At 40.5% G+C, this 27,816-nt stretch overlaps 1 protein-coding gene across 5 annotated transcripts in view; it reads right to left on the bottom strand.

The window, feature by feature from the left end:
* Positions 1-27,816, bottom strand: part of glra1 (glycine receptor, alpha 1) — a 95,036-nt gene that overhangs the window by 30,839 nt on the left and 36,381 nt on the right. For 3 of the 5 annotated variants that reach the window (XM_044040499.1, XM_044040500.1, XM_044040498.1), the window contains 2 exons: positions 24,748-24,786; positions 5,950-6,017 (listed from right to left, as the gene is read on the bottom strand). In XM_044040499.1, the coding sequence (XP_043896434.1) occupies positions 5,950-6,017; positions 24,748-24,786 (107 nt within the window). The remainder of the gene's footprint in view (positions 1-5,949; positions 6,018-24,747; positions 24,787-27,816) is intronic. The other 2 variants (XM_044040503.1, XM_044040502.1) reach the window with 1 other exon arrangement.

A 27,816-nucleotide genomic window follows, 5' to 3' on the forward strand; every position in this document is an offset into this window, starting at 1 on the left:
CATATCGTAAAAATTGAAAAGTCATTTTCTTAATGACACACATTTTATTGTATTTTTAAATCACTTTTTTATTTGGTTTTATCCTGATTTTATGTTAAGTGTTGTTATAGTTTTAGTACCATAAACCTGGGTTTTAAATAATCCTACATATTGTACCCATTTTTGTAAAAGCTTTCATATCAATTTTAAACTTTTATTTTCTACTTTTACTGATTGATTGATTTGTTCAAAACATGTATTTTCAAATTTCAAATGTCAAGTTTCATGTAAAAATAACTGTTTAAATTTTATCAGTGATTATGAATTTATTAACATTGATCTAATATCAGGTTATTTTCATTTTGTTATTTTTATTCAGCAAAATGGGTGACAGACCTTTGTGATTTAATTCTGTATTCCGCTTTACACTGTTTATTTATTCCGTATGGCTAATTTAACACTTATTCTAATACAACACAAAGCAAACATTTTGTTATTTTACATAGATTGTACCCTTGATACTTACACCTATATTCGTATATTCACGTTCTGCCAATAAAGCTGCTAAATGTTGCACACTGCACCTTTAACATGTTTCATCCAGTCTCAGTTGGAGGTTAAATCCAGACTCTGAGATCTTCAGCCTTCACTGTTTATCAGATCAATATGTTTGTGTGAGTGCGTGTGTTTATTCCTGAGTTATATCCTTCTTACTATGCCAAATCTATCCGGTATACATGGGATTTTGAAACATATTCTTTCTGATGTTATTTTGTTGGTACACGCTGGTTAACAACATGCAGTCAGTAGTAAAGGAAGAAAACACCGTGGAAAGCAAAGATAACTTTGAGAGGAAACGTGTTTTTACATCGTTCATTCCGGTTTGTCTTTCAAACTCAGTGACAAATGAAGAATTTAAATTGCTGCATAAACAGCTTGTGTTAAAAATGTGTCTGACTCAGCGTCTAGACAGACAAAAATTAAGTAGAAGAAGAAGAAATGAGCCTGTTCACTGAGGTGTGACGTTTCCATCACTGCTGTTCTGACGTGAATTTTCAGGTTGCGTTAGTTGAGTGAATTTGGCCGACGGTAAATTTGTGTGAGCTCATGTGAATAATTGTGCTTGAGTGTATACATTTCAGTATAAGTGACGCTAATGAAGGGAATGTTGCATCTTTAAATGTTAAGCGTAGCCGCAGGCAGGAAGTGGATGTGAGTCTCACATCGATGTGGTATCATTTCATTTCACAGGGTCGTGAAGGCGGCACGAAAAATAAAGCTGCTGCTGCTGCTGCTTCAGGAAAACAGGAAATCAACAGGTTCTTAAAAATGGACTCATTTAACAAATAACGAATCAGGTTAAAAAGAACTCAACCCTTTAACACCGAGTGTATTGCAGACGACGCGTTTGCATTAGCATAATTACGCAACGGTTTGTGCTGTTGGAAAAATTCTAGCGGTTTCTGAAAGCTGAGAAGCTGCACGTCAAAGTCAACGTGTGATTATTATGGTAATTTCACTCCCACTGTCGCAGGAAGCTGGCGAATCAGCATCTTTGTCACCAGAGATAGAGTTGGAAAAACCTAACTTTAGCCAAAAGCTACCGTTTTTGAAAACCGTGAACATGTTTCAATCATATTTTTTTGCTAACTTACAGCTATCATTATGCTAACTTAGAGCTACCTTTTTAAAAAAACTTTTAGCCAACTTTTAATCATCTTAAGGCTAAATTTCTGTCTTTTTTTTGGCTAACTTCCAGCTATCATCTGACTAGCTTTTAGCTAACGTATTTTTGAAAATATTTAGCTAACGCTTCATCACATTTAGGCTAACCTTACTGTACCTTACCATTGATCATTGATTGGCTATATTCTAGCTAACTTCTAGCTCATTTTGGCTAACCTTTAGCTAACTTGAAGCTAAAAGTGGTATAGGTTTGGAAAACAACAACTGGGTTAAGTCAAACTCTGCTGTGTCTCTGTAATAGTGTTATATTTACAGTAACATAATAACCTGATTTTCTCTTTGGCTCCTGACGGACACAGTAATGAGTCCTGAGTGATTCACTCAGTAAGTACAGCAGAATTAGTCTCCAATAATTACTCTCTCAACTGGAGTTAAGGTTTGTGTGAGGTTACAGAGATCAACAGGGGAACAAACATTTAAAAATGAATCTGTGTGGTGAATATAAAACACCTACTACAGTAAAGGGGTAGTTCAGTTTTTCATAAGAGGAGCTGTATGATGTACTGACTGAGTGCCAAGAACCACTGTAAGAGAGTAAAAAAAAAAAGATTTGAATCCCATCTCATAAAATTTACACCAGCTCAAGTCAAGACAATATATTAATAATAGTGTTCCTGTTTTTTCCTCACTGCTAGACAGATTTTCTAAAAGGGAACTGAAGTTTATAAACCTCTCACTCCCCCACACAAAATTCCACAGAGAAAATCAGTGATTATAGCAGGAGCTGCTGTCTCGTATGGCAAAGGATATGAAACACCCAAGTCTAAAATATAAGACATTTGAAGTTACTGATGGTGGCAGTAGTGGGTCAACAACTCCTGTGTGCTGTGATGTAAAAACGCTGACTTCGGTGTTGGAGAGTGAGCGATTTACAAAATGACAGAAACGTCATTTCCTGTTGGAAAAATCAGGGGCCGTCCACACGGAAATGTGTTTAGGTGAATATGCTTACTTTATTTTGTCGGAGAGGTGTTCCGTCCACATGGAAACTGCGTTTTAGGGGACCTGAACCGGCCTCACGCTCCTGTGCAGACAGCAAATACGCTACTTCGTCCTAGCCCGACCTCCCTAACCTTTAACCCCACATGATGGGACGTAACAACAACATTTATTTATGAATAACACTTAATCATATTTAGGCTAACCTTTAGCTGACTTTAGATCATCTTCAGGCTAATGTTTAGCTATCTTTTTTTGAAAACATTTAGCCAACTTTTTATCATCTTCAGGCTAACTGTTCTTCGTCTCCATTTTTGATACAGCGCCACTTACAGGCCTGGCGTATGTATTAAAGTGTTTTGAGTCGTTTCAGGAAATATCTCCGTCCACACCGACGCCCCTGAATCGATGCTGACTTCACGGGGAACTTTTTAAAATGACAAAGTGGCATCTGTGTGGCCGTGGCCTCAGTGTAACCGTGAGATAAAGCAGCAAGATTATGTTGCAGACTTTGCAGCTGATATAGATTTTATCAGGTCTTTTGTTTCATGGCTAAAATCAGTTTTTCCTTGTGTCCCCACAGCGGCCATAGAACCACACATGAAAGCAGAACAATCTTTCTCTCGCACACACACACTCAGAGCTCCATACTTGCTCTGTATATGCAGTTCAATCAATCCTGACTGAATAAATCAGCTGCACAGATGCAGCGTGGTTTGGCATTTAGCTCGGCCCTCCATCCCCCTAATTGTCAATTATTCTCAGAATATGGAGCTGGGCCACTTCACGCGAGGCTGGAACCGTCATTAGGTTTAACTCGCGGGAGGGAGGCGGGGCCACGCCGACGGGTGGCATTCACACTCTCAGAGCGGCACACGTGCGAAATACCGTCAGGCGACGGCGGCGGCGATCGGTCTCAGCTGGAGCCGTTCGCCGTTTATCACGGTTTATTAGACGGAATATTTCACGTGAAACAAACGAGCCTGACCTTTCATGAGCGAGCCGCTTTTTTTCTCCTGCTGCCGGAGAATATGATAAACAACCTGAGATGATGAGGAGAGTGTGTGTCGACGGAGAGAAGGGAGGAGGCGTCAGGATCATCAGTCAGTGCAGTCTGGCACCGCGAAAAGTCAGGGAGACGTGATTTACAGCGGAGATAATCGCGCGTTCACAAACACGAGCACGGAGCACTTTTTACACGAGACGTACACTGAATTTAAACTGCGGAAATCCGAAGTGGAACTCAGATGTTTGGGAATTTGGCAAAACACAGAGACAAATTCTTGTTATTTTTCAAACTCACTGACATTTCTGAAGCTTAGTGAGAAACAAAATAGATAAATAAATACTGAATCTTCAAATTTGATTTCAATTATGTCTAAGATTTCAGGGGATTTTCTGAACATGGGATTTTTGTCATAAACACTGACCTTGTCAGGACCAGTAGTCCTCATGGAGACCAAAACCTGGTCCTAATGAAGCAGAACCTAATTTCTGAAGAACAGGTTAAGTTTAGGACTAAGATTTAAATGTTGTTAGGTTTAGGTTCGGGTTAACTGGTTATGGTTAATGTTTGGGATACAGCTTTGGTTGAGAAGAATAGCTGCACAAATCTGTGTGTGTGTGTGTGTGGAGAAACAGAAATAAAGTCATGTACCGCCGGGACTTGAACAAGCACTGCGCCATTCTACCAGCTCCATCTATCACTGAGCTCCTGCCCCAACAGCAGCAGCGTCAGTGTGTGTGTGTGTGTGTATGGAGAATGGAGAGATTCTCTCTAGTCCAGGTCCAGAACAGAATCTTCACAGCATCACTGGATCAAAGAACTCACCTCTGCAACTGTAAAAACAAGCCTTCTATCACTAACCTTAACCAGTTACTGACTAACTCTAACTACAAGCCAAATATTTCCTGTTCTGATTCTTAAAGAATTCTTAAAAGAACTGAAACCAGTTCTTTTAAGAAATGATATTTTGCCTTATTAGGACCAGGTTTTGGTCTCCATGAGGACTACTGGTCCTGACAAGGTTGAGTGTTTACGACAGAAAAAAGGTCCTACGGTAACAAATACAAAGTTCCTCAGAAATGATGCTGCGTTCCATTTACATCAGAACTCGGAACTGGGAGCGACGTTACCCGTGAGTCGCAACCATAAAACCTGCTTAGCTATTGTTAGCATTACAATATATAACAACAATGTAAACTACAGCGTAGCAACACATTACTATGTGTACGACTGATTTACTGTGAAATAAATAAAACAACTCGGTGACATCCGACTACAACTGGACTGTACGATGAGGTTCTGCCTTACTGGGACCAGGTTTTGGTCTCCATGAGGACTAATGGGCCTGACAAGGTCAGTGTTTATGACAAATCATGTCCTAAAGAGGTAAAAGATACAAGAAGACACACACGGTTTTTCAGAAGTGATGCAGAGTTCCATTTACATCGGAAAAGCAGAAGTCAGAATTGCAGAAGACCTTCGTTCCAGTTGGAAAAATCATCCTCCTGGTTAGCTTTTGTTAGCAATATCATATATAACAACAATCTACATGGACATTTGCTCACACCAACAGCGTAGCAACATTCCCACGACTAACAACTCATTTCCTGGAATCCCAGGTTGGGGTTGGTGAGGTTTCTCCAACTTTCCGAGTTAGAAGACCAATTTCCTGTTGAAGAAACTCAGAAATTCCAACTTCTGGAGCGTACCATGAGGTTCTGCCTCTTTAGGACCAGGTTTCTCTACTATTGATCCTCACAAGGCCAGAAAAGTTGACACTGTGTGACCTCAGTGACCTCTGCTGTCACACGCCCTGTGGCTCAGTGTGTCTGCTCGCGATGCCGTTTGAAAAAGGTTGATGGGTCAGTTTTATGGACACATTAATGGGTTTTCTGTGTAATGAATGAGCATGAATTTGCCGCTGATGAACTGGTGATGCCGCCTCTTTTCAAACGAAGCGCTGGAAATGAGAGGGAGGCTCAATGAGGCGCACGAAACCTCGCAACGCTCGGCGGAGCACACGCCTCTTAATCTCTGAGAGGGAAATAAAAATGAAATTTCGGGGGAAGTGGCGAATATCAGCGGCGCCGTCGTTTCAATTAATTGTGTTTTTCAAGGGTGGGGGTGGGGGGGAGAGAGGAGAAAATGTCTGAAATGAAGCTGCGGTGAAATGTGACAGCTGCGATCATCCACGTCGACAACACACGGACAAAATGACGCGTGAAAAACAGCGAGAAGCGCTTCTAAAACAAAGTCACGGTGAGAAAACGTGATCTTACCATCGTTGTCTCTGCGATGGACCCAAAACTGTTGATAAAAATGTTGCAGGTGACGTTCACAGGCGGACCTGCAGGTGGAGACAAAACGAGATGAAGAAGAAACGATGAATACATTTTTATACACATTTATATCCTTCTTCAGCGGATAGCGCGCGTCCTTTGGTGGTGCCAACTGTGCTGTGAGCGCCCCCCTGTGTTAGGAGCTATGTAGACACTTGCCTCCAGAAAGCTACGATATTTGTGCTGCTTTATCTCACTATTGGAAAACATTTTATGACAAAAAAGTTTGTGTCACTTTGAAAACACTTAACTCTGCCACACCAAACTCCATTGAGTGAGATAAAGACGTGAACATGTTATTAAGACGTCGTATATTATATAGTCTATGAAGTAAGTGGCAGCCACGTTTTCAGTGAGAGCGAAACGACAAACAAACAAATAAACTAAGCGTTTCACAAATATGTGGTAAAACATTCACGTGTCTTTAGCCTCGAGGTTCCTTAAAACAACATAATATATTGTTTTTCTTCCACTGTTGCAGTGAAATACATATATATTGTGATGTGTACTATTACAGGATTGTCAGTAAACCCATACTTACCTCCAATTTTTAAAAACAACCGTTAAAGTTGTTTCTTATTGATAATTTGCTGTCTTTTGCATTTTCTATTTCATATAACTCTGTTTTTACGTGAAAGTAAATAAAGTTTGATAAAACCCACTCTTGATTCATCTATGTGGGAGAAGAGTTCACAGATCGCAGTCAAACGCTCTTTTATACAAACTGAATGTGCTTGATCTTTGACGTTGACACAGTGAAATGTTGAACAAAATCACTGTGAAAGCTAACGTCGCATCCACAGAGACGCCAGAGCCTCTGCTGTCTGTCAGTGTGTCCGTCCTCCAAACCCCTCGCTCCGCCGTGAACCCACTTCTGCTGCCAAAGTAATCGCATTTGTGTTTGTACGACCTGGTAATAGAGCAAATCAATGGAGCAGCTGCACACACACACACACACAGGCCTGAACTCTATTTACTTTCACCTTGAGTCGCAGCGAGAAGACAAGAGGCAAAGTGAGGAGTTTCTGTGAAACGACTCTTTAACGTTCACAGAGTCTGAGTGACAGACGGCGAGGACGTGGAATTGATTTTTGTTTGCACTTTTTCTAAAGTTGTAAGAAGACGTTGAAACGATTTTTTTCCTCCTGAAACAAACTTCACTGTCGGGATTTTCAGCCGCTGTTGTTACTGTTATCATTATTATTATTATCATTACAACAATATCATGACATAAGACAAGAAATGGACTTTGGATTTTGATATCGTAATATCAAGATACAGAGGGTTCCCACACATCAAATTTGCCACCAAATTCAATGACTTTCCAGGACTAATTCCCTCAAATTCAAGGACCAGAATGTGCTGACACAGCTTAAAGAGGACAACTTGATGGCGTCCACTTTTGTCTGGACAAGTGATTGTCCTTTGGGATCTTGGTCAAAGTCAGTCTTTACCTGTGAGATCTTGGAATTTTCATTTCCCAGACATCACGTGGTCATTGTTCTTTGAGAAAGGCAATTAAAGAAAACTACAGTTTAGTTTGTTTGTTCCCAAAGCCTGGGTCGGGGCGCACAGATGAGTCGTGGGCGATTTTTTTGGGTCCCCAAAAATGTCTTAAATTTCCCCAAACTTTCAGTTAAGATTTATATGTCCATGTTTTAATACAAAATAAGTTGTAATTAAATTATTGGACATCTCTAAATTAGTAAATCAGTCACTGCATGATTTATATTTTCATCCACTGGATCCAGAATAACTCTCTGGATCTTTGTAGAACTTACTACCCACTAATAGCTATCACCATTTCACATAAACATAACAAAATTCATCCTGATCTGTGAAGATATCGCAGAGATAAACGCTGGTGATCTGGTTCAATGGAACGTTTAAATCCGTAATCTACAGTTTTGCCCATTGTGATGTGGATGATGTGGATTCTTACCAACATTGCATGAGAACGTACTTGTGTGGTCACGTATCCATCACAGAAAATTCACATTGATTTCGTCAAAAACTGTAGACAGGAACGACTCCTTCTGGGTAAAAAAAATGAACATAATCCTGATCCCACACTATTACTAAAATGATGTTTATTCATTTTACTAATGCTTCACAGAAAAGCTCCTTGACAACGAGACAAACACAGAGAAAGTGTAAAAAATCTGAAGACAAGGCTTCATTATGAGGCTTTTGTCTGTGAAACAATTAAGACACAAAACTTCATCTAAATTCCTTTAATCCCATTAGTTTTAATCCTCATCAGTCGCCTTGTGTGCAGCACAGATGCTTTATTATAATACTTGGCTACAGATTATGTCGCTTTTGCAATAAATCAGGAGGTCGGATCATGAACATGAACACACACAGACACACACTCTGGAACGCACAATCACAGAGTTTGTGTTCAGTGTTTGCGGCTAAACTGGATGTAATTCTATTCGCTGGAGGCAAACTGGGAATGAGGGATTATTTTGATGGCCAATTACTCTCGCTGTCACTGTGTGAGGACGGCTGCAGGCCACAGGGGACGGATATCATCGCACACACTCACACAGACACACACACAAACTGTGGCTTAATCCATAGAGAAGAATCATTGGGTTGAAGTTCCTCCAGGAAAGACAGAGGAAGAAGAAGAAAAACAAAAATCATTAAATTCCGTGTGACTTCAACATTCGGCCCCTAATTAGACCAAACGATTGATTAATGATTGATTTACGCACATCGCGTTGTGATAAAAGCCAGACAAAGTAGTAAAGATGTTCACTCATTAGCTGCAGATGAAATTAAACTGCAAACTGTGGCCTGTCAATTTTAAAAAGAGTGAGAATTTCTGAGTTCAAATATTTTAGACAGAGGAGAAAAGAAAATTCACTTTGGATAAAAACACAATGAAAATGAATAAAAAAAAATGTATCTGTTGATTTAATGTGTAAAACAAAAAATAAGTTGATTTAAGCAAAAATAGTTAGCTAACGTTAATTTAAATTAAAGTTTGCTAAATAAAAAGTTAGCAAATTTAAGTTTAGCTGAACAGCTAGCCGAACTAAAAAAGTTATCTTATTTTATGATAACTAAATAGTTAGTTACTTTAATATTATGTTAGCTACATAAAATGTCAACTCTACTACTACTCTTCTAGCTAAATATCTGAAATAAAGTTAGTTACTTTAAACTTATGTTAGCTGAATACAATTTTAGATAACTGTAGTTTAGCTGCATATTTAGCTAAACTAAAGTTAGCAAAAATAAATAAATATATCAATAAATAAACATTAGATCAATAGAAAAAGTTAGCCAAGTCTAGTTTAGGTGTTGTTGGCTTAACCTACATTAGATCATTTAAACTGAAGTTAGCTAAACACAATCTAAAAGTAAGCTAATTTTAGTTTAGCTAAATTTTCAACAAAATAAATAGGTATCTAAACTAAGGTTAGCTCAATAAAATTTTAGCTAACCCTAGTTTAGCGGAATAGTTGTTAGCTAAACTTACGTTAGATGATTTAGTGAGCTAAAGTTAAACTCATTTAACTTGTTAAGTTTATTTATCGTGAACTGAAGTAGTTTGTCGTCACTTTCCATAAATGCAAACCTGGTGAAACAGAGACGTTTGAACTACTTTTTCACAACATCAGCAACGTTTCTGTTCTGTTTCTGAGTAAACTAGTGGAAAAGAACCAAGTTCAAAGTATTGATTCTTGAACAACAGCCAAACGTCTTTGAGGGACAACAGTAATGATCCTGCTGCACTTCTCTCTTCAGACTTCCAAAGCTTCACAAACATAATTTATCTCCTCCACCAATTAACAATTTGTCAGTCTTTGTCTCCATTTCCCCCCCTATTTTTTCTCCAGCTGCACATTCTTTTAAAAGACGCAGCTAAAACAGTTCCTTCACTCACAAAGGGAAAAACTGGTAAAAGAAACGGAGGGGAAATTATGCAGGAACACAAATAAGACGATTATTCTCCAGAGGGACTTCCATAAAACAGTTCTGGTTTAACTGGTTCAATATTGAAGCAGAATCATTTAAAATGACCAGTGAGGCGTTCTTTTTTTTTTGTCAATATATATATCCCGCGTGGCTGGACCGATAATAGATACTGATATTTTTGTGTTTACTTGTGTTCATTATTTAGTGTCTTCTGTCGTGACATTAACATAATATTGTTCAAACTCATGACACAGCAGATGTATATGTACATAAATAAATAAACATTAAAAATGAGAGTTGGAGAGGGCGCTAGAGTAGAAGTCAAGGAGGTAGCAGCTTATTCAGGCTACTGTTTTAGTTGTAAGTCGTATCAAGTTGAAATAAAACTGCTTTTGAACAGTTTCCACATGTGAGAACATTATAATCTTCCTGACGGTAGGATTTTTAGTTTTATCCAAGTGTACCTAATAAACCGGTGTTTAGGTGTATCGCACAGTCGCAGATACACACCTCCTCTTGTTGCCGTGGAAGAACTGTAACAACATCACGAAAATAAACTGAATTTATTTGCTCTTTCTTTTTTTAATCCCAACAAACACTCGCTCTCACTGAGAAGCTTTCTGGTCTAACGTCTCCACAGACGCAGAGAGAAGAGGCTTTTAAACGTCTCGTCGTCTGCTCCGGAGTCTTTATCAACAAACCAGCGGGATCTTACATTATCACACTGTTTTCACGCTGAGTGGCTCTTTCAGGTTTAACTCTGACACGCTTCCTCCACGCCGCGCTTTCCTACGAAATCCCCCGCTTCAAAGTGTTCGTGCTGCTCGGCGGGAGAGGCGCGAGCGAGAGGATGTCATCATTTGTCTTTTTTTTTTATGACGTCCCTCCTATGGTTTGACGGAAGAAGAAAAAAAAAGCTGACGAGGAGAAGCTAATTCCCTAAAACCTGTCTTCTTCTTTTTATTCTTCTTCTCTGCTTCTTTCCTGCTGCTGCCGCTGTTCACTCAATAAAGACAGTTTACTTTACAACTTTCCAATAATTGACAGAAGACAGGAAGAAGAGGAGGAAGACAGGTGAATGTAGAAACAGCTCATTAACTGTCTTGGTGGACACACGCTCAAATATGTCCTTTTCCCTGCACCTGTGAGGTCCTTGTCTCTTGAATTAAATGAATTATTTTCATAATCAAAACGTCCAAAATACGTGTCGTCGTGAGCTGTCGCAGGTTTATATGTGAAGTAATTATATTTCTGGCTTGGCAGCACGGTGGTGAAGCGGTTCGTGCTGGGACACACATGGTGGAGGTGTCGACACAAACACTTCCAACCATTCCAAACCATTCCATTTAAATGGGCGAAAAGTTCAACTTTCCGAGCGTCAGTCAATCAAATCACTATTTAGCTCAAACAGAGACATCGGACAAGGTTGTTCCTCCCCGTTAATGATGTTTTTTCCTCGGTCCAACAATGGCGGACATCACATCACCATCCCTTTAGCAAAATTAGCACATCTAGGTATGTAGTTAGCCTTGACAAACACGGCTCTGCTAATCTACTATAGCCACCAAATGTTATGTTGCGCACACTTGTGGACGTGGAAAGTGTAATTCCTGACGAAGGCTCTCCATTTTTTCAGTTTTCTGTATTTAACGAAGGTTCTGCCCATTGATTGATTGATTAACTGATGCACAAATTCGATTTTTTAGCATTGCACATTTTCTACCACTAAATTGATTGAGTAAATAACTGTTCGTTGCAGTCCAAACACATCATGAAACTGCACTGAATTGCAACTGCTCAGTTGAAGTGAATGGGAAAAGTTAATTCCAGGGAATAAAATGAACACACACACACACACACACACACACACAGTCCCCGTTCCTCTGCTGAATTCCACTTTCATTAAAAACAAGTGACAACAGCAATAAAGCAGGAAGAAACAAACAAAGTGGGCTCGGCCTCTCAGCATTTTCTGCTCACTGTACAAACCTGAGCTTCACAAAACCTCTGTGTACCACACACACACACACACACACGTACTAGTCTGATCTGGATAAATATGTCCTTGATAATCATCTCTGGATACAATACAAAAAAAACGGGAGTCACGTTCAGCATGTGGATGAAGCCAACCGTTTCTACTGTAGGGAACCATATATTTGGCGATGTGAAACGCCACCACATCGGTGATGTGTTTCCGCTTTGTCCCTTTCGTTTCATACGGGGTATTGTGTGCAAATCAAGCGCCTAACGTTACCTGCCTCTGTTTTGTTTGGGGGCTATCGTTATCCTTCTTAGCAGATTGCAGGGCAACACACCGCTCCCACTCGGCTGTGTGCTTATTTTTAAGATGAACATTGACTGATCTGCTAAAAACTTGAACTTTTTACTCTTCTTACTCATGTTCAAGTGCTTCGGACTAAAATGTACTAAGTCTTGCTGTATTTTAATGACACACTGACATTAATAAAACCTTTATTCTACTTGACAGAATTAGGGGTGCGATTGTTGTAAGATTCCCCTTAACTGCTGACCAGGAAGCTGTGAATCAGGATGCTAACTTGAGTGTCGTTACAGACTCCACCGCTAATTAACTTATATTTGACATGGTTTTATTGCGATGTGTGAGCGTTCCCTTGAGTACAATGAGGGAAATTTTATGAGAAATTTGAAAGATGTTAGAATACTGTAGGTCATGCTCAGTAGTTAGCTTTAGTTGCCTACAGCTAACTACTGAATATGACTGTGACCTTGACGACAGAGAACTTTCACAGATAAAACTGCAGGTCTGGATTTAAAGTTCAAAAGCTGCCAACATGGTGGCGTAAACAACCTAAATCAGGTGAAGTCACCATGATAGGTTTTTAAAATGTCCTATTAGAGCCAGTAAATCTGCTAAAACAAGGGATTAGTCGACCTCTTCTACCTTCACTTAGACTCTAAATCTTCTTCTACACATATTTTATCTATAATGTCACTCGCAGTAACAGTAACAATGAAACTTTCTGTTTGGTTATGAGTAGAGTTCGAGCAGATTCAAAGAGAGAAGACGCTGTTCTGCAAACATGTCACAGATATGTCATCTCACTTCCCTTCTGATGGTGGTTTGATCCCCATCTGTCCACATCCATTCACACAAACAATGGTCCTCGCACACAACGGCAGCGGCTCATGGGACACGTGCGCCGCGGCGTCGGAAGCTTTCACCGTTCACCTCCTGCTCGGGATGACAGGAAGCTGAGCCGGCGGTGCGTGTCTGAGGAGCAGATTTATGTTCCCACGAGCTCAGGAAGTCAAAGTGCCAGATGTTGTTGTTGGCGGGTGGGAACGCTAAAATCCAGCCGCGGTTCATTCATAAAGAATCAACAGTGCTGAGCTGCATTTAAGTGCATTTAAAAAAGGATAAAGGTCTTTGATTTATCTGATAATGTTTATCAGTTTGTATGACAGTGGCCAGTAAGTGCAAAACAATATAACCAAAGGATTAAATACTTTTACAAAGCTTGACACAAATTTACCTTAAGGACATTAAGATTACATTTTAGACAACAAATGTACACGTTTGTTTTCTAAAATGTAATTTTTTCTCAACTTTTGTAAAAAATTTGAACAATTTGTAGATAAATTACGTAGCTTTGTATTCTAAAATTAAAATTTTGTCTAAGCTTTTGTAAATTTGTCTCAACTTCAGTGAATTTGTTTGTAGGATTTGCTAATGTGTTTCATATTTTGTAAATTTGTTTTCTAAAATGTAATTTTTATGTCATTGAGTTAAATTTGTCTCATCGTTTGTAAATATGCTTCACACTTTGTTAAAATGTAGAATTACATTGACTTCATCAGATTTGTTTTTAGGATTTGTAAAAGTGATTAAAATTTTGTAAAAATTTAAATTTTCTAAAATTAAAATGTTGGAAAATTTGTTTCAGGATTTGTAAAAGTGTTTAACATTTTATAAGTTGGTTTCAACTTCAACTTCAACTTCAGGTTTCATGATTTGGAATTGTGTTGTGCAAATTTTGTTTTCTAATACGTACATTTGTCTCAATTTTTGTAAATTTGCTTCACACTTTGTGAAAATTACAATTTTACATAACTTTAGCAGATTTGTTTTCTGGATTTGTGAAAGTGGGTCAAATTTTATAAATTTGTTTTCTTAAGTAACAATTTTGTCTCAACAATTGAAAAAGTGTTTCACATCACACAATTTGTATAAAGCTTTGCAAAAGTGTCTTTTTTAACACTTTTCAATATTGTTTTGCACTTGCTTACTGTGTTTAAGTCAGTAAGTAAACTTACACATTCACTGAAACTCCACAAAATAAACATATCTCTTGAATTTCTTATCCAAACACCACTAAAGTCGGCACTGCACACGCGGGTACTCTTCGTAAGTCACCTGCCAAGTTTGAAGCCTGTCACGTGAACCGTTGGACAGTTATACGATGAAAGACAGACGTTCCTTAACTTATCTCTCACTTTACTTACTTTACTTCTTCCCTTGTTTAGAGTCAATACTGATGTTGTGCTCTTTGCTAATGGTGCTACACAGACGAACGTCTCCTGCTCTAATTATGTGAAAACGAGGCTCGACCGTCCCTCGGACAACACTAAGATGTATTTATCCGACGATTGTAGCCGACAGATCGGCCTGCGGGGACTCGTCTTAACCCACGCGGCCACCGCGGCATTAACAGGCACCAATTAACCGCTCAGGCCATCAGCCTTTCCCCGCTGACGTCCTCATTACTAGCATCACCCCACTGCGGCGTACCAGCACGACCAAGTGGAACTAATGGTTCAGCATAAATCAAGCGCACCTTGTGGTTTACCGAGACGGAAAACAGTATAGTGGTAAAGACGGCGGGGAACGTACCATTATCGGGCCTTAGGGGGGTTGTAAAGCACTCGTATATGTAACTCTCTCTTCTCCCGATGTCCAATTTGCTCCACGCTTCACATCAAGGAAACCAAAGTTATTCACGGCGACAAACGGCATGGAGACGAGGACGAGTCACAGGCTACAAATTAGATGAGGAACGCTCTGAATTACGCAGAATCGCCTGTTTTTCATTGAGCTGCCGTCAGCGGAAAAAGTACGACAATGGCTGTGAGACATTAAATATTTATAGGGCGGCGTCTGTAGGGTATGTGGGCGAGGGGGAGCCGCTCTACTCTTTTATTGAACTAATATATTTTCCTCACACACACATGCTCACGGACATCGAGGAGCCCCTGAATCATTTCAGGGGCAGGAATCTGGTGGAAAAGAAAGTTTAAAAGAAAGACAGAGAGTTTTTCCTTCGTCTCCTTTTTTACCCATTATGTCACGATGCGACAGCTGAGGAGGTGATGATTTTCTTTTTTTTGGTTCTTACTCTTCATGAATAAACATCAGCAGTGAGAGTAATGCTGGCGCGAGGTGAACACATTAGGGTGTCGTAAATCTCTTCCCGACTCAAATGGTGAAACTGTGAAATTAATGAACATTTTTATCAAACGCCGGGAGCTTCAGACTCGGGAGGAACTCGGGAACTTTTGCTAAAAGTCGTAAAAGAGACTCTGGACCTCAACGTCTTTGGGGACAAAGAGTTTGAAAGATGAGCAGGGGAGGCGCTAAGGAAGAGGGACGAGTAGAGGATCTAGAGGTTTTTCCCCAGGTCCACCTGAATCCTTGGACCCAACCCAGGACTTACACTGGTTTGGATCCACTTTTTATACAGTAAATCAGGTCAACGTTGGGTCCAGTACTGCTGTAAGGCATGGATAGTCATTAGATGATAAAAAGCTCAAAATCACTGGATTGGATATTGGTTAAATCTAATATGATCCAAAATCCCAAAACATGGTGTGTTAACAGCTTAGTAGCTCAAAACCAAATAGGTAAAACTACTATATTAAGCCAATAAAGGTATCAGTAGTTACTCAAGACTGCAAGCTCAGCTGTTTCATCTCCATAATGGAACAATTATATTATTACGAGTACTATTAATTGCAAAGCAGAATACAATCTTTTCATCTTACTTTATGACGTATTTACCACTTTATCTCACTGTTAAATAGACTTTTATGACCGGAAAATGTACCATTGTACCATTTAGTGAACCCAGTCACTCTCCTGCACCAAATCCCATAGAATAAAACAGTGATTTCAAGACCTCAGTTGTTGATCCACCGCTGCCTCCGTCATGAACTCACATGTGTTATTTTGTGACGTAGGTGTTTGAAACCCTTCGTTCACATTAACCTCAGTGACACAGCAGAAGACCAGCAGCTCCTGTTTCACCAATCACCAATTTTCTCTATGGGGTTTAATGTGGGCGAGTACACAGTACACGGTATTAGTCAGAAAAGTCCTTTTCAACACCAAGACCAAGCATCTAACTTATTCCTTAGATATATTAGACTTAATCTGACGTGGATTTTAGTAAGTGGCTAAAATCTGGCTCTTTTATTCAGTCCTTCTCCTCCGTTACATCCAGACAAGACAACAGAGGAGAAGACAAACATGCTGGGAGGCAGCGAGACATTAGAGCAGTGTCCATCTCCTGACAACACTGAAACACGGCGTGGGTTTTTTCCCTCCTCGTCTCTTTTTCGATCGCCGGCTTCCTCCACAGCGACCACAGAAAACCTGCCTGCGTCGTCGTCTCGTTCATTCCCATGCAGATGCCACAGCTCTCCATCCCTCTTCATTTCCAGCGACAGCTCTCATTACTCTCCCACGTGTAAGAGAGTCCACCCGGCCTCTCCCTCCACAGAACAGAGAAGCCTCTCCGCTTTAAACCAGGGGAGTAAACAGTGTGGTTGATCAGCAGCGGAGGGAGGGGGGAAAAAAAAAGGAAAACACTTCCTGTCACATTTTAATTGGAGTGGTGCGATGAGGGATGGTGGTTTCTCCTGCCGACACATTCAGCCATCCATCATCGCCTCTTCCATGGAAGTGAACTTTAGGGAAAAAACTTAATTTTCCTCCCGAGCGAAGGAGGAGAAATGCCATTATGACATGTTTCACTCCTCTTCCGTAACACACACACACACACTCTCTCTTTTTTCCATGAATCCTTTTCTTCTTCTCTTATAGAGTTTTTTTCCCCTCCTTATTCTCTTTCCTCGTCTCATTTGTATTCTGTCTTTCTGCCACAGGGAGTTTGAGTTTCATTATTTGAAACATTCAAAGTGGAAGAATAAGAAGAGGCGGAGGAGGAGATGGAGAGATGGATGGATGGATGGATGCAGGCAGCCTGGTCAGGAAATCACCTGAGGCATGTGTGTGTGTGTGTGTGTGTGTGTGTTTATTTGTCTGTGCATATTTACTCAAAATTGACATTTGTGCCCGGGAGCATGTTCAGTTTCTCCATATGACAATAGATCTATCTATCTATCTATCTATCTATCTATCTATCTATCTATCTATCTATCTATCTATCCATCTTATCTTATATTATCTTGCTAGCTATGTACATTTCAGGCTAATAATCTAACTATACATCCATCATGTCTTCATTTAACCCATCTCTCTATCCATCTGACTTTCTGTCCATCCATCCATATACATATGTAAACACATGTAGTTCTAATGTTTTATAAATAATGAATATTTATATAAATGCAGATGAGAAATTAATAATTTAATTAAAACCTGCCCTAAAGAAACAAATGAAGGTCACACAGCAGTGACCTTTCACCCCTGCACATACACTCTGAAATATTAAAGGACAATGCTACTACAACACACAAATCTTCAGGTTTTGCGCTGTGTTTTCTTCTTTAAGTAAATGACGTTTCTCTCTAATTAAGAGCACACGCTGACCTGGAGTCAGTGGGGAACTGTAAATCAGCGTCTCAGGGCCTTCCAGGTTTTTCCAGGCCGGGGTTTTGAATGACGGGTGGACATGACAGTCTGACAGCCGCTGACTTTAGAGGAGCACAAATCAATAGAAGGTCCGCGGCGGTGACACAGACGAGGGGACGGGAGCTTTAGTCCACTGGATTACTGAGAGGTGGCCATGTGTGTGTGTGTGTGTGTGTGTGACATGTAAGAATTAAATACAGGAGTATTTGTGTGTTTTTATGCATGCAACCATTAATGTATGTGTGTACTTTCTGCTGGTTATTAGCATTGTGTGTGTGTGTGCGTGTGTGTGTGAGAGAGAGATAAGTCATCTACACAATAAATCAGTGTGTGATTTAAGGTTGTGTCGTGATGATGCTCCGCTGTTAGCTCCGATGCTTTTAATCATCTTGAGAGGAAGGTAGATATGAGATTAGTGGATGAATGCACACACACACACACACACACCACCCCCTCAACTTATCCTTCAAACACAGCAGGGATAATATAAACTGTACGTTCCCTCCTACAAGTGAACAGATAAAGCGGTTAATTCATTTTCAAAAAACTTTCTTCTTTCTGTCCCCAGACGTGAATTGAAAAAGGATTCGTAAAAAAATATAAAAACTATAAAAAGCATCTATAAATCGTCCAAATTTACCTTTACATTCATTTACATTTATTTTATTTATTTACAAACCAAAGACACATCCAACCGTGCCAGCTCCACGTAGCTTCCCAACCCAAAATCGAGCTGATGACGCGGATCGCAGATCACAGAATACGTCACGTACGGGGGACCATTACAACAAAATCTTTCTACTAATGTGTACAGGGTGATGGTCTTTCAACTTGAAGGTTATGTCTTCAACTCCTACTTATCTACATGCCGATGTGTCCGTGAGGAAGACACTTAACCCCCATGTTTCCCCTGAACGGGTACGACAGATGAGTCAGTCCAAAAAGATTCCTACTTTCATACTCTTCTCTGTAATATCACTGACAGAAAAATAAGGTTTTTTGGATTACCTTGACATGTTTTGACCACCAGGGGGCGTAGTCATCCCCTGCTGTAAGACCAGTCACGAGTCGAAAAGACGAAAACAAACAAAACTAAAAATATTTTCCAAAACCTAAAATCTGACTGACACACAGAGGGAGGAGACATCACCCCCAAAACTGGAAAATGTTCACAACACATTTCCTGGAATGCAATAAATGGTCCTGATGAAAATGATAGGAAACACTGGGAAGCACCAAGGAACCAACAGTTCTCAGTGGAACCAGTTCAAGAACCAAGAACTAGTACAAGTCCAGAGTTCCCCCAAGAATCAAGAACTGGAACCACAGCTAATCTGTTTGGAAAGACGTGGAACTGTGTGATTACAAGGACTTTTCTGACCTTCTGCTACTTTTTCCTCCTACAATTGACAATTATTCTCCCCCCTCTCTTGAAATAACCAATATTTTATGATACATCAGGACTTTCGGTTTGTGAGACGTTAGAGGTGCTCTGACAGACTCTGTGTCAAACTGCTCTTTAAAACTAAAACGAGAACCTTGATCGTGATGAACGGCCAGAGAGCAGAAATGATGGTGTGACTTTGCCAAATTCAGAAATGCTAACTTTGTGCTTCTCCCTTTGTTTTTGATTTCAGCGCAGTCTCGAGGTTCCTAATTAAGTAGGGTTTTTTTTTTGTATTGTTTTAGTTAATAAAAACTGGCATGAAAAAACAAATTAATGAGGACTAAGGATAAACAATACTTCAATTCTGAGAGGCTGGAGCTTAAAGACCTTTTTTCCCCCAAATGAATATAAAAATGTAGTCGTAAATGATATCCAGGGTGTAACTATGGAGGCGTTTGGTAGGAAATCAATCAGAATGGTGTTGTTGTTGTTATGCGACTCTGAGGATTTTCTGGAATAAAGGGGAAGAACCCTGCGAGTGTTTCCTCTCCGAAGCACCGCGCAGCCACATTATACCATTTAAAATAGGCCACTTGGATGAGAATTAATCTACGCGGGGAGGAGGATATTGAGCTTTACATTCACTAAAAAAAACACACCGTGTGCTCCGGCCTGCAGTAATCATTCTGCAGCGTTAGCTTTCTGCAGCACAGTGCAATCACATTATAAAGGTGTTCTCCACCAGACAGGCCACTTGGATAAGCATAAATCTACATAGCGGCAATTTCTTCCCCCCCCCTTGCTCTCAATAAAAAAAGTAACATAACCGCAATATGCTCCAACCTGCAGTCGTCACATTAAAGTGTCACCTCTCTAAAGCACTGAGCAATCATATTACAAAGCCGCCCTCCATGAAACCAGGCACCTGGATAAGCGTAAATCTACAGAGACAGATTGAATCCTCAGGCGTCCCGCGCCACGCCGTAGGGCGGGGGAAAAGGAGAAGGCGAGCCCTCCCGAGAGTCTGTTAGCAGACAAATATCCCTCGGCCTTACATTAATCTGCATAAAGCGCCGGTGGCGAGGAGGTGACTTACGCGCCAAACGCTCGACAAGAGGGGGAGGAGCGGATTTTAAGCCGCTAATCGGGGAAGAGCGGCTGAGGCTGAGGCTTCAGGATGCTGACCTGCTGACGGGAGGAGAAATCTCCTCTCTCATACTTCCTTCTTCATATCCGTGCGTCCTTGTTCCCTTCTTTATCTCCTCTCTCTACGCACTTTGCTCCAGGCCTCCTGCTCTTGTGGTTTCCTCGCTCCCTTTCCTTTCCCTTTTTAATTCCGTCTTTCCTCATCCTGGCTTTGATGTCCTGTCATCCACCTTCTTTTCCAACCTTAAATTGAGTTTGTTTTCTTTCGATCCCCGCACACGGAATTGAATTTTCTTGTTCCTTAATTTTCTTTGGTAGAATTTACCGTCCCTTTCGTCATCCCCCGCTCTTGCCTGTGACATATCCGTCCTCTCCTCCATTCATATTAACCCAATCTTTCTTTTTCCCTCATGTCTCCTCCACTATGCTGTGCTCTCTTTTCTCGTCAAAATTCCATCAAACTAAGTTGTCATAAAGCCAGTTAGCTCTGCGCGCTACTGTCGTAAACTGTCTTAATGAACGTAAGAATTATAATTTGAGGTTTAAGACGAAGAAAGAAATGGAAAGACAATGGAGGATTCATGTGAAATCATGAAACCATGAAAGTCTGCAGTGTTATTTATTGCAGCGCTATGTTGTCATTTGCGGGTATCTTTCCTGTCTGTTGCTCCCATTAGCATATCCCCCTCTCCCCTCCCTATTTGTAGTCAGAACTTAGAATTCCATTCAGCAATGACTTTCACCACTAAACGGCTGCTTTTACTATTAATTTTCGTTATTAGCAACTGATATTGCTAACAGCGGCTAATCCCTGATATGTTTTCAGCCATTGTTTTTTTCCAAACTACTCAACTGGAACATTTTTACAGTTTTACGTTACAATACAATAAAAATTGAGCTAAATTAGCTAAATTAGACATAGTAGATGAAATATTACTACAAGTGGGAAACACACTGGAAAGTTGTTGGCTAATTTGGGATGTCGCGACAATTACTGAATTGTAAAATTGCCAAGAAAAGTCAAATACACAGTCTCTGTTATTATTCCAGAACTACAGTTTCCAGCAGCCACTGTTTCAGCAGACTGTTTCACTGTAAGATGAAGTAGCTAGCCATATATTTGGTGTTACGATCACGAGTTATGTTTATATTGGTGCTGTCGAGGATGCAGCCCATGATATTAACTTCATATGTTACAATTTTTGTCCTAAGAAAAGTTTCCCAACTTCCCCTAACTGCTGTTACCTAGCAACAGTGTTCTTGTGACATTTTTTTTAAGCCTAATATGAACTAAACGGATGTGTTTTGCATGAGGTTGATATAGTCTAAAGCACTAGCTGTTGCTAATTAGCCTTTTAGTTAGCACAAGCAAAAGTAGCAGCTTTTTCTCGTTGGCACTAATTATGTGAAATAAATATACTTTAATATAAAAAAAAATCCTTGACTGTTTTTGTGTAGCAGTGTGTAGTTTCTCACAAGTTAATCACGTGAATCAGTTTAAAAAATCTGAACATACTTTTAATTAAAACCAGCAAACCAAAGCAAATCACTATGAAAATGGAGTCGCAGTAATTGCACACATTTGTATTCCTGTCTCTTTTCCTGATAATGCCTCAAGTCATTACTGCAAATATTATATTATGAGCTTAAGTTTGACATTAGCATCCTTTTTAACATCTCCCAACCTCCACGACTGTAGTTCTCTGCTCTCTATTTGAACATTAAAATGGGAAATTATATTTTTTTATTAGCTTTTTAATTCTTTTCTTTCCCCTCCGTCTCCTGGGCTAAGTTATGCGTCGCAGCTGCCTGAAGGCAGACGAGCTGCCGCCTCGCTAATATGAGACGCCGTCTCCTGTGAAGCTGACAATAAGCGCTCTGGAGGTAATTGGGGTCTTTAGTTTGTCGCTCTCTCAATGGCAGAAGTCAGCCGGAGTAATCAGACACAAAAGGATCATCCTCTGCACGACGCTCTACTTCATTTTTGTCTGACTCGTGTTAAGACACCATGACGACCCGAGTCAACGGCCCAATCCCATTACTTATTTCTACCCCTTAGCTTTCCCCCGAGTTTAAAGGGATAGTGGTTAAAATTTTGCCCCCTATGAATTGGGACAGCCCCTCAAAATGTTCTGTGATTCAAGCTAAACCTGTCAAAAAGTACATACACATACGTACATACACATTTTGACGTTGTTAGCAATGTTAATAACCGCTGTTAGCTTGACGACAGTGACATTAGTTTGTTTGGATTCAATTAATTTGGGAAAAATCTCGTAACTACCTCTCTGTTTGATGTCTATCCCTAAAAGTTATTGGTTTAAAAGGGAAAAGGTTAGCCTAAAGCTGCCCCAATTTACCCACAATTCACAGTTGGGCAGAGTCTACATCGTCAGCACATTGTCGGTATGGCTAGTTGACTCAGTGGCAGTTGATCAAACACTTGAGTTTGAGTTTTTTGAGTCGACTCTAGATGCAATCGGGTAGCGTTTACTGATAACTGACTGAACTGCAAACAGCCAATGAAAAGGAGCAGATGGAACACGGGAAATAGCGTCAGAAGACGAAGACGTCAGAAGTAGCGGCAATATGAAAACAACGATGGTGACGTTTGTTTACCCTTAAAAATGTTGCTCTCGTTACCATTTAGGCTCTCATGACAGTTTAAATGCTTTCAGTTGGCTTCAGTTGATTTGACAAATCATGTCGTCTGCGATCCCTTATCAAAAAATAAACTTTTCTGTCTTTTCAAAATCGGCTACGACTGTGAAAGTTGTGTAGTGTGTCCACAGCTTAACTTAGCCCTTATAGCCGCGTGTCAGCAGACGTCCACTAGCGTCTGCATAGCGTAAATGTCGTTAACCCAACGTGGACGTACGTGGGCACACACAGTTTGAGTTTGTTTTAGTAAAAAACAAAGTAGAAGACAGTAACCGTTGACATTTTCTTTAGCTTATAAAGGGAAGTTTTTGGCGCTCATAAATGGGGGATTTCCTGGTGAGAAATCACTGCTATCTGAAATGGAACGTGACTTTGTGTTGACGTGTGGAACACTAGACTGACGAGGAACCTCAACAGAACTGAAAATATTTAAAGTTTGACCCAGTCCTTACTCTCAAACCTGGTCTCGGCAGAAGGTGTTAAGGTTTGAGTTAGCGTTTACGGAGCTGGCGTCTCCTCAATGATTTGTACGAAGTCTTTAAATAAGATTACCTGACCTGCGTTATCGTCTCCGTCTGTCAGTGTCTCCTGAAAACGATTCGACCGGTGCATCATCGTCCCTCACTGTAATTATCAGGAAAACTATATGTGTGTGTGTTTGTGTAGGTTGTATGTGTGTGTGTTTCCGCCTTGGTCTCCACTCTGTGCATGCAAATTAGGGCCACGCACACATTAGTCACGAGTGACAGGAGCCACTGTGTAAAGGGCCTGCTGTGCTACGAGCGTTAGCATGTTAGGCTAACGAGCCAAATGGGCTGAGAGAGATTCTTTGACACGGATCAGCGGAGAACAAACCGAGACGAGTGTTTACCAACGTATTTTGTCACCGACTGTGCTCTACTGTACTCACTGTAGACTGTAATATACTGTAATATTGCTTTTTTACATTTAATTTCACAAAAACCTAACTTAATTTAATTTTCACTGCTCTATAATGTATTATGTGATACTCTACTGCTACATTACATCATATTCTGACCTATACTTGTAATATATTATATGTAATATGAAAAACAACACCATATCGTCACATTTCTGCTGACCTACATGTATGTTTGTACATTTCCTGCACAGCAAATCTGAATTTTTGTGCATAACTCAAAGCTGCTCTTTTCATACTGTAGCCAAACCAACGATACGATACAATAAAAAAGCACTTAAACTGATAAACTAATTACTATTAAACTATTACTGAACCTCTATTTGGCATCAAATGCAGGTTTTGTAACTTAACAATGAAGAATTCTGCCTTCTGTTGCCACTATTCTCTCTGTACAGCAGTTATTCGCTGAATTTTACAGCATAAATGCATATTTGTGTGACCAGCGAGTAATTTAGAGATGATTTAAGCTTCTACACAAGCCAACATTTGACAAAACATCATTATTTCCTGCGGGTAAAGACCTTATTTAACAGTTTTACAGTAAAACACAGGTTAATAATGTATTAACGGTAAAATTAACTGTTAACTGTGAAACGTAATTAAAATACTACAGGAACACATCATCATCATCATCACCATCATCATCATCTCTTATATTTGCACAAAATGAGCATTTCCCGGAATGTTCCTACCAACCATTGGAAAATGCCTCATCATTGCATGAGTTAAACAGAAAAAACCATGGTCAGGGAAGAGAAGAATAGAAGGAACAAGAGGAAGAAAAACAAAAGAAACAGAAGTTCAGGAGAGTACCTTTCTTGTGAGTAGCTTCATTTTTGGAGCCTTTGGGGTCTAATAAAACAAAAGATCAGAATTAAACACAGCAATACTCTAACAACACGTTCATGACCAACTCTACGTTGTTTGTCCTCGTTAAGGAAAACAACCGCTTTTGTCTTAATCAAGGAGAGCGGAGCAAGACAGCAAGGCTCGGTTGTCTAAGGTGTCGCACTGCTGCCAACGCTCAGCGGGGGGGAGAGTGTGTGGCAGTGGGGTCGACTGAGGGAGGAGGAGGAGGAAGAGGAGGAGGAAGAGGGAGGGCAACATACTTTAAAAAGGCAATAGCAAGGAAGGAGGGATGCATGAGTCTGTGGAGGAACAATCTACTGCCATACTGCAGCGGGCGGGAGAGGAGAGGCGATGCACTATAAGATGGAAGAGGGTTGCAATGCAGTTCTGTCAAGAGGAGCTGAAGTACGACTAGCACAATGCACTACAGGAGATGCAAGAGAGCCAGAAAGAGACAGGAGTGTAGAGAGAGAGAGAGACAAGGGCAGGGACGATGCAAAGACTACATGTCAAACTGGCTTCCTTTACATTTCAGCCTCATTCGGCCTTCGAAAAATTACACATTTTACTCATTTTTTTTGTGTGTGGGGGCAACAGGTTGATGGTGAGTTTACTCGACTGATTCCCCAAAATGAAACAAACCACCACACTAATGAAGTCCATCGTAAAAACAATGCTTCGTCCCACGACGCCGTCACCCTGAAATGAACCCCCTCCCCCAGTTTCCTCAAAATGGCCACCATTAATTTGAAGTCGTTTGGCTGAAATGGATCCCGTCACTTTGACAAAGGGTTCTATACTTCCATCCCCACCGAGAATGTAAATCGTCCAACTTCCCCTTAATGGGCCACATAATTCCAGCCGCACCAATTAAACTTTAAGCTCGCAGAGGGAGTTATTTATGACAAGAAAATGCCCGACTCTCCCGCTCACTGTTCACCCAAGAAAAGTTACCATCTGTTCTACAAAGTTCTGTTTCTGAAAATTACAATTGGAGCTTTTCCATTACACAAGACTCAACTCGACCCGTTTTATTTTGTTTTTCCATCAGTGACAGAATCTGGTACCTGGTGCTTTTTTCTGAGTATCAGCTTCATGAGACGTCAACAGACTGCCGGCCACTGATTGTCATCACTGGAAGAGTCATGAGCGCGACGTCCGACACAAGAATCTAAGCGAGCAATGCCAAACTGTAGATCAGTTATAAAGACTTAAAAATCCTGAAAATATGCGTCTAAAATCTATGTCTGGTGTACTTAGCGACACCACTGCTGAAAAATATCGGCCACCTCTAACCTCCACCTCACGTAAACATGTTAGTCCGACTGATATAGTACGAAATTGAATTTCAATTCGGAATAAGGTAACGTGATTTGGACTTGAGCTCCGAGTAGGACCAGAGCTGGACTCAAGCTGGTCTGGACTCTCCGCACATACAGTTGAGGCCAAAATTATTAGCCCCCCAGGAATTATGGAACATTTTCCTAAAATTCTTCCCAATGTTTGCAGTGTTGATAAAACTTGATATAATCAAACATTCACCAGTGCCATTTGGTAGCTTTTGGTACATTTTGGATATAAAATACATCTTTTGGCTTGCTTTATATCAAATATAGTGAAAAATGGGGTGGTCAAAAATATTAGCCCCGTATGAATTTTTATTTTCCAAACAAACCTAATTAACCAATCAGTTTTCAAACCACACCTGTGCAGTCAATTGGCTTTCTGACAACACCTGAGCATTAAATCAGCATAAAAGGAATCCAAGGAACAGGGCACATGTGCACATTGAGAGGGATTACTTTTACTCATCATGCCAAAGACAAAGGAAATCAGTTTTGATTTCAGAAAGAAGATAGTGGAGGCTCAGGAGAAGGGGGAAGGTTTTACTGCCATTTCCAAGCGTTTCATAGTGTCTAGAACCGCTGTACGTTGCATCATTGCCAAGTACAAGGAGACAAATTCAGTAAGAAACAAACCTAGGCGTGGTCGTAAGCGCAATATTTCAAGAACTCTGGAGAGAAAAACTCTGGAAAATCATCAGAGATGTCAGCAAGAACCCCGGGACATCTGCCAAGATGATTGTTGCTGACCTGGCCTCTTCTGGAGTTGATGTTTCAAGGAACACAGTTGTGAGGGCTCTTCATCGTGATGGGCTTCACGGCCATCATCCGAGAAGAACCCCTTTACTCAAAGAGCGGCACATCACAGCAAGACTGAAGTTTGCCCGTGAACATTTGAAAGGTAAAGATGAGTTTTGGAAGTCTGTGCTTTGGTCTGATGAGACTAAACTGGAACTTTTGGGCACATGGATGTGGTGTAAGTTTGGCGAAGAAAGGGAGAGACCTTCAACCCAAAGAACACAGTTCCCATGGTGGTGGGAGCATCATGCTGTGGGGCTGTTTTGCAGCCTTGGGCACAGGGAGCCTTGTTCGGGGGCATGGCATCATGAAAAAAGAAAAGGATGTTGAAGTTTTGAGGAATAATATGCAGAAATCTGCTCGTAGTCTATCCATAGGTCGTCAATGGGTCTTCCAACAAGACAATGCCCCAAAGCACACATCAAAATATGTTCGACAGTTCATGAAGGATACCAAAACCAAGGTCCTGGAGTGGCCTGCACAGAGCCCAGACCTCAATCCTATTGAGAATATGTGGCGGGTGCTCAAGGTGAATGTCCATGCTCGGAAACCACGCAATTTGGACCAGCTGGAACAATTTGCAATGGAAGAATGGGCCAAAATCCCTCAGAGGACCTGTGCCAACCTAGTGAAGAACTACTTTAAGAGGTTGTTGTCAGTTGTGGCTCAGAAAGGGTACACTATTGACTATTAATGGCCAGGGGGCTAATAATTTTGGACGTCTAATTTTTCCCTTTCTTATTTCAATTCAGTGTATCGATAAAATATTCTCATCAAACTTGATGGACATTGTGTCTTTGCTATTTTGGAAACAAATGCAATACAAACAGTTGTTGTTAATGGTCATTTCCAGAGAGAAATAAAGAGTTTTGTCTAATTTCACAAGGGGGGC

The sequence above is a fragment of the Solea senegalensis genome, linkage group LG12 (genome assembly GCF_019176455.1).
Source record: "Solea senegalensis isolate Sse05_10M linkage group LG12, IFAPA_SoseM_1, whole genome shotgun sequence".
Taxonomy (NCBI): Eukaryota; Metazoa; Chordata; class Actinopteri; order Pleuronectiformes; family Soleidae; genus Solea; species Solea senegalensis.